At 37.4% G+C, this 16,709-nt stretch overlaps 1 protein-coding gene across 4 annotated transcripts in view; it reads right to left on the bottom strand.

Annotated features, from left to right (window-relative positions):
* The window catches only part of USP9X (ubiquitin specific peptidase 9 X-linked), a gene marked incomplete at its 5' end in the record, with an annotated part of 93,711 nt that overhangs the window by 35,621 nt on the left and 41,381 nt on the right, over positions 1-16,709 (bottom strand). For all 4 annotated transcript variants that reach the window (XM_079727685.1, XM_079727687.1, XM_079727684.1 and 1 more), the window contains 8 exons: positions 18-184; positions 1,241-1,366; positions 2,327-2,452; positions 6,189-6,467; positions 6,667-6,797; positions 14,592-14,712; positions 15,518-15,667; positions 16,014-16,254. In XM_079727685.1, coding sequence (XP_079583811.1) covers positions 18-184; positions 1,241-1,366; positions 2,327-2,452; positions 6,189-6,467; positions 6,667-6,797; positions 14,592-14,712; positions 15,518-15,667; positions 16,014-16,254 — 1,341 coding nt within the window. The remainder of the gene's footprint in view (positions 1-17; positions 185-1,240; positions 1,367-2,326; positions 2,453-6,188; positions 6,468-6,666; positions 6,798-14,591; positions 14,713-15,517; positions 15,668-16,013; positions 16,255-16,709) is intronic.

The raw sequence follows: 16,709 nt of genomic DNA, 5'->3' as shown, positions 1-16,709 counted from the left end.
TTGAAAAAGACACTTACTTGCTGTGACAGTGCAACAGTAAATCAATAATGAATGTCTGCCAAGCCTTTTCTTTACTAAGAGCATCTAAGGCTGTCGGAATCAAGGCAAAACATAACGTCATCACCTCCAATGCTTCACAGCAAACCTGTTCATCTTCCAAATCTGGCTCACTGCCTGCATTGGTCTGTAAAATTATAGTCAAGGACAAATTACCTAGAGATGTATTTAAGAAAAATCTCATACAAACTTCAAGTTAGTGCTTAAAACTTACCTAGTCACTTAAACCACTTGGCCTCAGCTTCTTTACCTACAACTCTTGAGGCCCCTTTGAAATAGCACGGAAATGAGTATAAACAGATGATAAAAGTCTAATTCTATTCTTTTGCTACATCCCAAGGATAGCTGAAGGAGCACACTGAGCATATTACCTGCTTCTTTGTCCCCCAAGCTCCTAGAGACCTTCTGAGTTGTGTACTTCTGCACCAACAATCATTCCTTCCTCAAGAAACACTCTGGCACTGCAGTCAGAGTACCCAACTTCTGACTAGTCCCATTATGTAGCTTACCTATAGTGCCATTTTATTCAAAAGCAATTGTCTCAGACAACCGTTCAGGAAAGGTCTGAAGGTTTTACGACCTAAAATATGCTTGGGTAGGTAGCTAATAAATTCTAACCTGAAGTTATCAATAAGGAATATTTACAGTACATGCCTGAAAAAGAACAGGCATTCAAATATTAGCTGAGTGAATAACCAACAGTATAGGACATCAACATACATCCCAGGCAAATCACGGTTATGTTGGCCATAAAAGGGAAGCTCCTATAACTTAATTTCCCCTTCTAAATGTGCAGCAGTGGCTATCAGGGGCAGGTATATATAACAGAAAATCAAAGAGTCAAACACAGTCTCTCTTCTGTAAATAACTTGATTAATCTAATGGAAGATCAAGGATGATACCTAATTGGCTGACACTCTTGAATGCTTTAAGAGAGCCAAAAATACTTAAATGCCATGATATCACAACTGAGTTACCTAAACCAAAATACACAGGACAGAAAGATGATGAAAGAAGAATAAAGAGAATAGGAGAAAAGAAATTCAGTATGAAATAATTATACCTGACTTTAGTGAGAAGTAGAAAAAGACAGTTTTATATTAAGATGGCAGACATAATAATTCAGCCTCCTGCACAATTAAACATTTTCTTAAAGGTAATAAATTTCTGCGATAATTCTTACCTTCTCATAAACTTTAGTGATTTCTTCATTTGGGCTAAATACTAGCTGTAATGCCCCACATCCTGATGCCCAGATAATTTTTTGTATAGCTCTAATTACACAAATATCAGGCATATATCTTGAAGCCTGCAAGATAATGAGTAATCAAAACAGCTGACACAGTATTAGAGTGGAATAATCACTAGAAAAGCAAAAATGTTTCTCCCTGTAAAGGAAACAGGAATGGCTGTGAAGTAGTACCACTGTCTTTAGGTTCCCAAGTTGCCTTTGTCCCATTATTTCGTTTAACAGCAACACCACAAAGTATGTTCTCCAAGTTATTATCTGGCTCTACACAACTTTCAGAAGAACCTTAAAAAGACTACAGAGGTGATCAAACCATTCCACTCCTAGTTTTTTACCCAAGAGAAATAAAAACTTAGGTCCACACAAACACTTGTACAGAATGTTCACAGCAGCTTTATTCACAGCTAAGAAAGAGAATGTCCTTTACCAAGTATATGGATAAACACAACGTGGAATATTCATAATGGGATATTACTCAGCAATAAAAAGGAATGGACTAATGGTCCACACCACACAGATAATTCTGAAAGTCATTATTCTGAGTGAAAGAAGCCAGACATAAAAGAACACACTGTATGATTCCACTTGTGTAAAATTCTAGAAAATGAAAACTACTATATAGTAACAAAAGATCAGTGGTTATCTGAGGCCAGGGGCACACAGGGAAGAAGAAGAGACTTCAAAGGGGCATATGGAAAGAGTGATGGAGACATTCTGTGTCTCGACTATGGTGGACGTGTGACACAAATATGTATTTGTCAAATTTCACTTAATTATATGCTTTAAAAGGATGCTGTTCATTGTACATAAAGGTGATTAAAACCAGAAAGTGCTAATATTATCATTAGGTAAAATTCATGTTAAGGGAACTTTATCTAGACTGATCCAGTGATTAAAGTGAGTGGGCCTAGGAAAATTAAGCCCCAAAATGTGATAAGGGTTATTTCTACATAAAGAGAGGGTCAAAAGTGAAAGAAACGAACCTTCCAGAATTTCAGAGCCTTACAAATTTATACTAACCTCATCAGATATTTGCTGAGCAAGACGAATTGACACATTTCTAAGCATGCATTCAGATGATGGATTAGGAATGCTCTGAAGCGCACTTTGTAGCACCACTGCTTGATCATGAGTAACTTGGTTGATCTGAAAAAAGATAAATATTTTACTTTAATACTGCGTACATAACCAAATCCAATCATTTGCTCCTCACTCATCATCACTCCCTCAGGATGACCTCCCTTCTGTATATATTCAATACACTGTAGAACCCGTGTGACTTACACAAAAAGTTCTTTGCATTGCCAACAATGTGTGGGCTTCCTCTTTTTCTTGTGTAGTGGAGTGCCACATATCCCTCTGCAAACCCCCATTCTAGATCAATCCAACTTGTGTCTCTACATCTGCATTCAGCATAACTTGTAGAGGTGAGTGATAAACTTGAACTGACTGGTTGCAGTCCTATCTAGAAACTCAGTTAAGTACTTCACATGCACGCTCCTGGGCAGACCCTGCTCCCCATTCACCCTGGTCATCAAACTCTTTTTAGAAAAGAAAAATTAAGGAATATCAATAACAGAATAAAAATACTAATGTATAAAAGGTACCAGGCCAAATTTTTAAGCCCATAAAGAAAAAAGATTACTTTTAAGTCATTATTAGCCAGGCAATTCTGACTGCCTTTCAAGTTCTAACTCTTCTCCATATTGTAAGTATTTCTACAACAGTATTTAAGACAAGTCTGTTTTTACTAATTTTGCCTTTAGCGCCCTATTGACTGTGAGCTCCTTGAGATTAGAGGCTATTATGTACCTCTGTATACACAGTGGCACATTTTCTGAATAAAAGAGAAAAGTGAAAGAGGGGAGCATTTATATTTTCTGTGTTCTTCATTAAGCTCCTGTGTCAGGGATTACGATAAGAATCCGTTTTTTTTTTTTTTTTTTTTTTTTTTTTTGCAGTACGCGGGCCTCTCACTGTTGTGGCCACTCCCGCTGCAGAGCACAGGCTCCGGACGCGCAGGCCCAGCGGCCATGGCTCACGGGCCCAGCTGCTCCGCGGCATGTGGGATCTTCCCAGACCGGGGCACGAACCCGTATCCCCTGCATCGGCAGGCGGACTCTCAACCACTGCGCCACCAGGGAAGCCCAAGAATCCGTTTTTATCTTAAGAAGAACACCACTTTTAAAAAATCCTAGTAAGCGTGGTACCTTTAATGCAAAACAATTTAAGACTTGGGCCACTTTTTTTCATTACCCTTTTTAATGAAAATGGAGAGAAAAGGATTATGAACTCACATGTACCCACCGCCCAGCTTCAACAATTATGAACAAAGGACCAAAATTACTTTGTCTAACCACTCCCCTCACTTTCCATCCCTGCCCCACCCCAGGATTATTCTGAAGCAAATCCTAAATATAATTTCATCTGTAATACTTCAACAATTTTTTTTAAAAGAGGGGGCTCTTCCTTTTAAACATAACCACAGTATCATCATCACACCTAAAACAATTATAAATGCTATTACCTCAATTACATGTGATTATTATAGTATCACATATCTAATCAATATTCTAATCTCAAGGCCTAAGCCATTCATTCTTAAAATAGAAAATCTATATTCCTGAAGCTTTTATCTTCTATTGGTAACTTAGTAAACCATCACTTATGATGCATATAAAACAAGTCAAATGCGTAGTTTGACTTCTCATAAATAGGCATTGAATTGTGGCATGTCTTGAGAACCTTTGGTAAAATGGATCAAGGTAAAAACAGAGTCAAAGTAAGTTCAGAATTGGAGGTTAAGACTGTCAAGGTGGGAAGAGAGGCTGGCAACAGGCTAAATCAACTACAGTTGATCCTTGAACAGCATGGGGGTTAGGAGGACAGACATTCTAGGAGTCGAAAATCTGCATGTAACTTTACAGTCGGCCCTGGGTATCTGTGGTTCCAGTAAATTTAGGATCGTGTAGTACTGTAGTACTTATTGAAAAATCCATGTATAAGCAGACTCGAGCAGTTCAAACCTGTGTTGTACAAGAGTCAACTGTATATCTTTTTTATTACCATCTGTGTATATATATATATATATATATGCTAGATACAAGCTAGGAAGAGATTCACGTGGAGTTTTTAGTAGGTTTAAAAATTGAAAGAAGGAATTCCCTGGCGGTCCAGTGGTTAGGGCTCTGCGCTTTCACTGCTGAGGGCCTGGGTTCAATCCCTGGTCGGGGAACTAGGATCCCTCAAGTGGTGCAGTGAGGCCGAAAAATAAAATAGAATAATTGAAAGACTATTTGGGGTTTTCAGCGGTTCCATACAAATTTTGGGATTATCTGTTCTAGTTCTGTGAAAAATGTCACAAGTTTTGATAGCAATTGAATTAAATCTATACATTGCATTGGGTATGAACATTTTAACATTAATTCTATCCATGAACACAGGATAACTTTCCATTTCTTTGTATCATATTACAATTTCCTTTTATCAATGTTTATAGTTTTCAGAGTATAGGTCTTTCACTTCCTTGGTTAAATTTATTGCTAGGTGTTTTTTTTTTGACATGATTGCTTCCTTCATTTCTCTGATAGTTCATTATTAGTGTATAGAAATGCAACAGAGTTCTGTATATCAATCTTGTGTCCTGCAGCTTTACTGAATTCACTTATTAGTTCTAATGGTTTTTTGGTGGAGTCTTTAGGGTTCTATACGTATAGAATAGTACCATGATCATCTGCAAACAGTGATCCAGCAATTCCAGTCCTGGGTATATATCTGAAGAACATGAAAACACTAATTTGAAAAGATATATGCACCTCAGTGTTCACAGCAGCATTATTCACAATAGCCAAGATATGGAAGCAATGTAAGTGTTCATCAACAGATGAATGGATAAAAAAGATGTGGTGTGTGTATACAATGGAATATTATATTATTCAGCCGTAAGAAGAATGAAATAAGTCCGACAAAGAAAAGACAAATACTGTATATTTTCATGTATACGTGGACTCTAAAAAATAAAACAAACAAATATAACTAAACAGGAACAGAACCACAGATACAGAAAACAAACTAGTGGTTACCAGAGGGGAGAGAGGCAAAATAGGTGAAGTGGATTAAGAGGTACAAACTACTAGGTATAAAATAAGTGAGCTATAAGGATATAAGGTGGGGACGTCCCTGGTGGCGCAATGGTTAAGAATCCGCCTACCAGTGCAGGGGACACGGGTTCGAGTCCTGGTCCGGGAAGATCCCACATGCCGTGGAACAACTAAGCCCGTGCACCACAACTACTAAGCCTGCGCTCTAGAGCCCGCGAGCCACAACTACTGAAGCCTGTGCGCCTAGAGCCCGTGCTCCGCAACAAGAAGCCCACGCACCGCAACAAAGAGTAGCCTCCGCTCGCGGCAACTAGAGAAAGCCCACGCGCAGCAACAAAGACCCAACGCAGCCAAAAATAAATTAAAAAAAAAAAAAAAAAAAGGATGTAAGGTACAACACAGGGAATATAGCCAATATTTTATAATAACTATATGGAGTATAATCTATAAAAATATCAAATCACTTTGTTGCACACCTGAAACTAATATAATATTGTAAGTCAACTACACGTCAAAAAAAAAAAAACACCAAAAGTCAAGCAGGATTTAAGGGAACAGGGAAGAACTGCCCTCTCAGAGTAGAGTCAGTGAAAAGCATTTGTAATTTTAATACAAATATAATTCAATAGAAGGAAACCATTAAAATGAGGAACCACTGGAAAGGAACTGAAAACATTTTGAATCAACTCTGAACTCTATAAGCAACTCTTAAGAGTTTCTAAGTTTAACTTTAAAAGTTGCCATCTATTATTACAAAAAGATTTTTAAAAAGTCTGTATTACCGACGCCATGGGATTCACGCCTTCCACACCTGGCTGACAAGCTTCCGCCACAGCTCGTACGTGGCCATAGCCAATGGCAGTTAGCAACAGCTTGGCTATTTTAAGAGCATTGAGGTAGGCACCCCTTCGAGTTTCCATATCTGCATTTGGTAGGAAGTTATTTCTGGTTAGCATACTCAGGACAAGGGGTAGGCCACCACTTTTCAAGAAGTGAAATTGAAAATCAGAGGAATCATCAGCCAGAGGTGCACCAGCAGGCATTAACAAGGCATAGACTACCTGGAAAAAAGTAGAAGAACTGTATTAAAAGGTTTTAAGATAATTTCTTATTTTCCTCATCATCATTAGTTTAAAATTTTCCCATATTTTGAAATTCTTTCAAAAATATTTCATTACAATTTTATCCATGTTCTTCACATTATCATATAAAAGGTCAAATTTCAAGAACATGGAATAAATTCAAAAAGTAAAAACCAACCTCTGTTAGGTATAGCACTTGTGAGGCTGAAGGACCAAAGAAAAGCGAGTCAAGAGATGGACTAAGGCTGCTTTCTCCAAGTTTGGCGTGGTCTAAACAAATAGCTCTTAATTTTTCTATTGTTGTGCTATCTGTAAGAAAAAAAGATACATAGTCTAAAATAAAACATAATTCATACATTCATAGTATTTTACTTTTGATATTCTGAAAACTACTTTAGTATGGAATAAGAATCAATTCAGCTGAGTTACAGGCTCAAACTTCACAAGACATAACCAGATCTGGATTGGTTTAAAAAAAAAAAAAAAAAGTCACAATCAACCAGGGCTCTTTAATCACTCAACCCAAACACGAAGGAACCAGTCTCCTCCTACTCAGAGACCTCAAATCAACATGTCTTCCTCAGGCACTAGAGACCAAAAAACTACAACACACTTCAAAAGGAAGTAGTTCTTATTGAAAATAAAAAAACGGAAATATGACAAGCTCTTCCTTCCAACTTATGTTAGCCTCCATGACACTGTGTATTAACTCAGCGGTCCCCAACCTTTTTGGCCCCAGGCACCAGTTTCGTGGAAGACAATTTTTCCACAGACCGGGGTGGGAGGGATGGTTTTGGGATGATTCAAGCACATTACACTCATTGTGCACTTTATTTCTATTATTATTACATTGTAATATATAATGAAGTAATTATACAACTCACCATAATGCAGAATCAGTGGGAGCCCTGAGCTTGTTTTCACTTGTCACTCACTGATAGGGTTTTGATATGAGTCTGCAAGCAATTGATTTATTATGGTCTCTGTGCAGTCAAACCTCTCTGCTAATGATAATCTGTGTTTGCAGCCGCTCCCCAGCACTAGCATCACTGCCTCAGCTCTACCTCATATCATCACGCATTAGATTCTCATAAGAAGCGTGCAACCTAGATCCCTCGCATGCGCAGTTAACTGTAGAGTTCGGGCTCCTATGAGAATCTAATGCTGCCGCTAATCTGACAGGAGACGGAGCTCAGGCAGTAATGAGTAATGAGGAGCGGCTGTGAATACAGATGAATTTCTGAATCCCTGGTGGGGCCTGCTGCTCACCCCCTGCTGTGCGGCCAGGTTCCTAACAGGCCACAGACCGGTAGCAGTCCGTAGCTTGGGGGTTGGGGACCCCTGTATTAACTGGTTTGTTACAATGAAAGAAGCTTACTGATCCTTGGAAACTGAACCTTAAAAAGCAAACATTAAAAAAAAAGGGAACAGTGCCTAATGTGCACATTAAGTAAGAAGATTTTTTTGATAATATTAAAAGATGAGTTTCATTTAAATCACACTAAAAAGATACAGTAAAAAAGAAAGAAACAATCCCATTATTAGCTACCAAACACTCAAACTTACTTCAGAAAGTACTTCAATAATCAAAGGTAAATGTTTCCAAGGTAAATGCCCTATGATTAAAATACCACTCGATAAATAAGATTTTCTTTTTAAGTAAAAGCTTTTCTTGAAGAATAAAGATAACTGAAAATTACTATAATTTCCTTAGGGTAAGCTAATTTTTACAGGCCTGGAAATATCAAAAAAACTTCAATTTGTGTTAAAATTGTTGGCTTTCCCTATTCTGAAGGGAGAGTGACATATAACTAAATGAAATATTCAGTTTTAATAATAAAACATTTATGAATATCTTCTCCTGTCATTAAATATCCATCCCCTGTATTGTTTTATATTAATGATTAAAATGACATGTCCTTTTGCCAGTACACTAATTTAATCTCTAACACTGGGTATTTAGGTTTTCTCAATTTTTTTTTTAAACAATAAAGACCCAAGTTACTCTCTAAAAAGAAACCAATTCATATGCTGTATCTGAAAATATCTTGCTTAGTTTAAAAATATTCTGAGTGGGGCTCCCCTGGTGGCACAGTGGTTGAGAGTCCGCCTGCCGATGCAGGGGACATGGGTTCATGCCCCGGTCCGGGAAGATCCCACATGCCGCGGAGCGGCTGGGCCCGTGGGCCATGGCCGCTGAGCCTGCGCGTCCGGAGCCTGTGCTCTGCAATGCGAGAGGCCACAACAGTGAGAGGCCCACGTACCGCAAAAAAAAAAAAAAAAAAAAAAAAAAAATCTGAGTGAAGGAGGGAGGGCAAAGGGAATAGGAGAAAAGAAACAAGAGCTCTAAGAAAAGGAAGCGCTGAATTTTAAGCAAATCATTTAATGTTGTTGGATTATAGTTTATTCATTTGAGGGATCTGAACCAAATGATCACTAGTGGCCATTCCAGCTTCAGCATTCATGAACCTAAATAATCTTAGGTCCTCGATTATGCACATGCTCATTTAACAAAATATGGAAAATAGAGACAACAAATTTAAACTGCCCATAATCTTGGATTTTAGTTTATTTCTTTCTAGTCTTTTGAAGAGATACCTAATAAGCCTAATCAATTAAATGATTATAGCAACACAGTATAAAAAAGTCTAGAAAACGTTGAGCAGTAACACACAGGTTAACAGTACAAACTTTGGAGCCCAACTGCATGCATTATCTTAGAATTGCCTTTAAGCTGTGTGTCTCTGGTCAAAAGGAACAATCTCTTGGTGCCTCAGTTTCCCCATCTTTAAAATAGAAATAAAAATAGTAATTCCCTCCCTAGGAATGTTGTGAGGTTTAAATGAGTTAACAAGTGTGAAGTGCTCATAACAGATTTTGCCATATTTTAAGATGTTAGACCAAACTCCTGGGAAAAAGGAAGCTCTGAAGAGGAAAAGCAACTCATTCTGCTTAGTAAAGCAATATACATTTTAATTTCTCTGTATCAAGCAAGAACCTGTTTTCCTGATGCGTATAAAGGTCACAGGAACTCCTGAGGAGTTTAAATTACAAGAGTTTAAATTACCTACAGAGACTACTGTAGAAGTTCTAAGTTTAACAGCAAATCATAATGGAGGCACTGGACTTTAGGCAAAGATTCAGAACAAACAAAAGTAAAGTCAATGACTAATAAAAAAGCTTCTAATTCCATCTTGGTTTTTCCTCCTTTTAAAATACGTGCACGTGTGCACAAACACTAAATGATTATCCAAATGTTAGAAACAGAATTTATAACTACTTCCTTTTCTTAGAGTTCCTGCTTCCTATCTTAAAGAAGAATGTGCACACACACACGCCCATGTGTGTAACAACCACAGTGACAAAGAGTAGGTTAACATTTGTTGAATAGTGATTAAATACCCGTCACTAGGCTAGGGGTTTTCCATACATGACCCCATTTAATCCATGCAATTCTATGAAATAGTTATTATTAGCTCAGTTTTACAGACAAGGAAGCTCTGAGAAACTAAGAAAACTCATGTTTAAGGCCATGGAGTAGCAACTTGAAGAAGCAGGACTTGAACTCAAGTCCATTTGAGTCCAAAGCCTATGACTTGTCTACTGTCATACAATCATTACTGGCATTTTCGAAGCTGGCTACTTCAAATTTAGGTACTATACTTCGATTATATAAAATAAGATAAAAGCACCCTCGTAAGTTTCCTGCTTGAGCTGCTCGGCAAGAGCTTCCTCTCGCCATCTAGTGGCACTATGCTCAAATCACAAGGTCAGGGATTATGAGATGGGTTTTCCTTTTCAAATGTTGAAAAGTACATAAGCAACAACAGCTGTTACTCAGATACTAGTAAGTAAAACAATACAAATTCTAAACTACACAACAGATAAGGATCAAATTAAATCATTAAGAAAAGCCTTCTTAAAAGAGCAAATAAAAACTCAATTAGAAAAAAAAGGAAAAGCCTTATTTAAGAATCTAATTAACATCTGAATCGATTCTGTACCATATGACTCAGAAAGTGAGATCAGATGGGAAAGGTCAGCACGGTGTCTACTTTAGAAAAAGGAGATAATGTAAACACAACAGTTTTAAAAATTATCTGGGCCAATTATTGAACTGCATTCGTCAGCAACGCATCCATAAACCCCACTAAAATGAGAATAAATTAATATAAAATACATAAACTCAGAAGGATAAAGAAGTTAAAAGCTGAAGGAACATTAGAGATGTCAGCAAATTACTGAAGGTGTAGAGGGGATGGAAGATAGCTGGCTTAGCTGAACCCAAGAAGTGCTTCTTGGGGGTAAGAGAAAGAGGGAGAGGGTACCTATAAATCAGCACTCCACCAAGTCCTAGAAAAGTTAAGGATATGAAAACAAAACATATTTAAGAAGGTACAGATGAACCAAAGACTTAAAAACAGAGTGCCTGGGCTTCCCTGGTGGCGCAGTGGTTGAGAGTCTGCCTGCCGATGCAGGGGACATGGGTTCGTGCCCCGGTCCGGGAAGATCCCACATGCCGCGGAGCGGCTGGGCCCGTGAGCCATGGCCGCTGAGCCTGTGCTCCTCAACAGGAGAGGCCACAGCGAGAGGCCCGCGTACAGCGAAAAAAGAAAAAAACAACAACAAAAAAACAGAGTGCCTGAAATCTGCCTAAGAGGCAAATTTCTACTCTACCTCCCTCCCCAATAGACTGATGAAGCTGAGAAGCAGATATCTCACTAATGTAGAGAATAGATACAAATATGGAATGCAAAAGACTAAAAAGCTGGATTAGCACCAGTATGAACCCATGTTTGTTTTTTGATATAAATGTGTTTACATACATGTGTGTGTGTAAGTGTGTATTACTTCCTAAGTCCAATGAAAATGCCTAGACCACAATAACACCCCAGTGGTAATGAGCACAATTTAGCCCTCACATTCTGGTTTCTAAATATCTTCCCTCACTAAAAGGAGAAATGTCTGATTCTAGGGCTGGAATAGAGAAAGTACTAGATAAACTTTAAATATCTTATGCCAGAAAGTAAGAAGTACTCAAAGGATGATGAAGCTATATTAAAAAAAAGCACTGGGTTTATGTAAAAAAGACAGTTGAGTACACATCCACTGACCATACCTGGGACAACTGAGCATCAAAATAAATAATGACTATGATGGCTATAACCCAATGGATAAAATAAGAATCCATGAGTAAACAGTGATAACACATAATTAATAGGGGAGAAGGCAAAGCTCTGCTTTATAGTAGAATGCCAATATCCTTGCTTGTTGGAAATACACAATAAAGTATTTAAGGATGATGGGACATCAGACCAGCAGCAAATTACTCTCAAATGGTTCTTGAAGTCCTTGAATTATATTTCAAACTTTTCTGTAAGGTTGTAAATGTTTCCAAAAAACATTAAAAAAAATTTCTTTTAAGTTGTATAGGATTGAATGATCTGATTGATTCTCTCTTTCCACAAGCTCTGTTATTTTTAGTGCATAACTTTGTAGAACGTTAAGTTTTAGAGGAAAACACATATATTAGAGCAGAAACACTGAAATGTGCTCATGAAAAAATCCTATGGAAAAGGATCACTTGCAGGAAGGTCTTGAAAATTTAACACTAGAATATCTGGGGGCAAAAAGTCAACAGAAGAGCTGGAAAAAGTTAAGGATACCACCCAAAGCTGGAATAAAATTAATGAGAGGAGAAAGGAAAGGTAAGAAAATCAGATTTAGTAGATTCAACACCACAGTCAAAGACATTTCAAAGATCCACAAAAAGCAAAACACAGAGAAGTAAATTAGCAAAGAAAGAACAGAAATCTCTCACAAATTAGGAATCTCCAGGCCCACTGAAAACCCATCACAAAGCAGACCCATACCAAGCAAGGCATTTCATCAGGAAAGTTCTAAACTCAATGATAAAACCAAAACTTCCAGAAACAAAGATCAAGAGCAAAGGAATATTTTGCACTGTTGGTGGGAACGTAAACTGATATAGCCACTATGGAGAGCAGTAAGGAGGTTCCTTAAAAAACTAAAAATAGAACTACCATACCATCCAGCAATCCCACTACTGGGCATATACCCTGAGAAAACCATAATTCTAAAAGAGTCATGTACCACAATGTTCATTGCAGCTCTATTTACAATAGCCAGGACGTGGAAGTAACCTAAGTGTCCATCGACAGATGAATGGATAAAGATGTGGCACAAATATACAATGGAATCTTACTCAGCCATAAAAAGAAACGAAATTGAGTTATTTGCAGCAAGGTGGATGGACCTAGAGACTGTCATACAGAGTGAAGTCAGTCAGAAAGAGAAAAACAAATACCGTATGCTAACACATATATATGGAATCTAAAAAAATGGTTCTGAAGAACCTAGGGGCAGGACAGGAATAAAGACGCAGACGTAGAGAACGGAGTTGAGGACACGGGAAGGGGGAAGGGGAAGCTGGGACGAAGTGAGAGAGTGGCATGGACATATATACACTACCAAATGTAAAACAGATAGCTAGTGGGAAGCAGCCGCATAGCACAGGGAGATCAGCTCGGTGCTTTGTGACCACCTAGAGGGGTGGAATAGGGAGGGTGGGAGGGAGATGCAAGAGGGAGGAGATATGCGGATATATGTATACGTATAGCTGATTCACTTTGTTATAAAGCAGAAACTAACACACCATTGTAGAGCAATTATACTCCAATAAAGATGTTAAAAAAAAAAGCATACGTAACTATTAAAAAAAAGAAAAGTAAAGGAATAGAACTCAGGAGAGCTTTGGTCTTCACACAAGCAACATTACCAGCTAGACAGCTGAGTAAATTTTCAAGCTAGAATTCAATACCCGAACTACTAATCAAATGTGAAGGTTAAGCATTCAGATTAGCAATGTTTCAGAAACAAATAACAAAACCACCTCCCACATACCCTTTCTGAAATAAGTGCAGGAGGGTGTGCTTCAGCAAAATGACAGAGTCCCTCAAGAAAGGCTCAAGACGTAGGAGCCAGTGAACAGATATCCTCCATAGGATAGCTGAGGAAAGAAGTCCCCAAATGGTAGCTGTGTAGTGAACAACAACCAGATGAGAGGAGGCAGAAGCAAAGTTCCAGGACAACAGTGGAGCCGACAGATTATATAATACACATAATAATGGAAAATTATTCCGAGAGGTTACTAGAGAATATGTGGAAAGAATTAGTAATAGGTGTATAGAAAATCAAGAAAATGAAAAGGGGAAATTATTAAACCCTGAAAAAAAAGTTGCCATTAATCCAGCAAACTACTTTTCACACACTCCTGAAAAAACAAACGCTGAATATGAATTTAAGAAAAAACTGGAAGAGGGACTTCCCTGGCAGTCCAGTGGTTAAGACTCCAGGTTTCCACTGCAGGGGCCGCGGGTTTGATCCCTGGTTGGGGAACTAAGATCCCACATGCCACATGGTGTGGCAAAAAAAAAGAAAAGAAAAAAGAAAAAATTGGAAGAATGTGGAAGTAAGAGTTAAGTTTTCTTTACACAACAGAAAATCAGTAGGTATCTAAAACTGACAAACAGTTAGTTGTATGAGGGTGTTATTTACAGATAGTATAGACATAGATAAGAATAAGAGCTACCAATTGAAAGTGGTTGTTTCCCAGGAATAAAAAAGGAACAATGCTATAGATGACACATGACCCAAAACACAGTCCAGGGGCCAGAAAATTTTTTCTGTAAAGGGTCAGATAGTAAATATTTAAGGCTTTGCAGGCCATATGGTCTCTGCCACAACTGCTGCTGTGCTAAGACAAAAGCAGCTAAGACAGCGTGTACATGAATGAGCATGGCTTGTACAACACCAATAAAATTTCGTTTATGGACACCAAAATTTAAATTTCATATAATTTTCATAAGTCACAAAATATTATTCTTTTGATTTTTTCTTCAGCAATTAGAAAATGTAAAAACCATCCTTAACTCTTGGGCTGTACCAAAAACAGACAGTGGGTTGGATTTGGCCAGTGAGCTATAGTTTGCCAACTTCTGTTATTTTCCATCTAGGAAGAGAATTTGCTAACATACCCTTTTACTATCCAACATTATTATCATTTAAAAAGAAATTTCTTACCTGGTGGCATAAGTTTCATAAGTACTCTTGCTCCATCTCTAAGAGGTGGCATATTTAGGCTGCTACCCAAGTCTGCAACTTGCCAAAGGAAAGAGATGTATCTGGGGTGCAGTGACATTATCTAGAATATAAAATACACAAAATATTTACCTGTAAATTACACCTCCCCAAAAGAAGAGTCCCCAAATAAATGTGTTGGTTAATCTCCAGTTTTGCTTATGTCATTTCTATCCTGAAATGGTCTGCCTACCCCATCATCTCACTTTTAGAAATCCTTCATAATGTAGACTGAATACATTATCCAAGCCACCTCCTGTACTTTGTGTGTGACAGCTTTTTTACGGTTTTGTTAAACTATTCCTCTTGTACATACAAGTCAGACTCTGTATGAACAAATGGCTGCCATGCCCACTAACAGTTAAATTCCTAATCCAACTGTTGTAGAGAGCCAATCCTTCTGACATTGGAGTGGCTGGTATTATTGTAGCCATTAAAATTTTTGTGGGGAGGTAAGGGAGGAAGGAATCACTTTCTTTAGAAACAAGATATGTTACTGACAATCTAAGAAAGACTGCAGATATTTTCCTACAGAAACAGTTCTGAAGAATTCATTTTTGTGGTAGAAATACAAAATACAGTGGTTATTTTGCTCAATAAACTCAACAGTTATAATTAAGTTGTATAATGGGCTAGTTTTATGTAAATATAACAGCACTATGTCTATACAAAATGTGGTTTTAAATTTCGACCAAGTTACAATCACCTTTCAAAGGGATCCATTCTGAAGTTGATGGTTAAATGTACAGTTAATGATATTTTGCCACATTAAATCATAAGTTCAAGAAAAAAGAACTATTCTGTATACTTTATTCTTAAATAACATAGCAAAATGTCTTGCATACAATAGCTCAAAACTATCTACTCACCACTCCGGGCAAACAGCTTTCCACTTCTGGATTGGGACCATCACTGTAATGATTACCATGGTTTCCAGGAGATCCAGTTGAGGAATCAGAAGAACTATCAGGGCTTGAAGGCATATTGGAACTTATTTGTGTAAGTTTGGCTGTAATTAGCTGAAAATGATATACTATGTTAGTACCAAAGACAAGGAAAAATACACAAAAGAGAAGCTAGTGACATACCAACAAAAAACTACACATTCTTAGAAATATAATTTACAACTGTTGTCTAACATAATCACTTAAATAGCTTCGTTTTTAGAAATCTTCTCCTCTATATTATAGGTACCATAATGCCTGTCTTATTTAGTGTTATAATTCAAACACCTAATACAGAAAATACAAAGCCTCACACATAACAGATGCTCCATTAACATTTACTGAGTGAAATGTTGACTACAAAAATGAAAGAGTCCCCGATTTGATTTTCTTGAAAAGTTTGGTAATTATAGATACTTACCGATTTATCCTTTAAGTTTAACTGTCCAATCAACTTTCTATCATCTGCAGGATCTATCAGTTCACCGCCTACAAAGAGCTCAATTTTTGTATGAGCTACATTGGCTTTGATACGATTGAGAATACATCGTCGTACTGAACCAATTGTATCATTTGTATGAGACCATACGTCCAAGTCATCAACCTGTCTGCCCTGGTTTGGAAATCGAACTATAAAAGAAAGGTGTTTACCACGGAAAGCTCTGGGGGGAAAAAAAGGGAAACCATTATCATATTCAGCAGATTTTTAAATCTTCTTGCAAAGAAAATAAAGGTAGCAATTTAAAATTGAATATTTTCTTACTAAACAAGAGAAAGTGAGTTAAAGACACATTATTTTTAGGATCTTGAAAGTATTTACTGCTCCTTTTAACTACAAATATTATAGTAATCTTCAAAACACAATCATATTTCACTGTTGTTACTCTTGGACCTATAGTTTACAGGTATCTAGTTATAAGACATTAAAACAGAGACATGAGTAACATTTCATTTATTTTTAATGCTATAAAAGCCCAACTAATGTCAAAAGTCATCCCCAAAATGCTATTTATGTTGGCATATTATCTTCCTGCAGGTAAGATACAAAAAAATAAAAAACATATTCAAGGAGCAATTTTAATAATTTCATGGTTAAAAAGAGAACTCAAATACTAAT

Source organism: Hyperoodon ampullatus (genome assembly GCF_949752795.1).
Source record: "Hyperoodon ampullatus genome assembly, chromosome: X".
NCBI classification, from domain to species: Eukaryota; Metazoa; Chordata; class Mammalia; order Artiodactyla; family Ziphiidae; genus Hyperoodon; species Hyperoodon ampullatus.
Note: the sequence above shows the minus strand (reverse complement) of the source record. Positions and strands in the feature narration are given on the sequence as shown.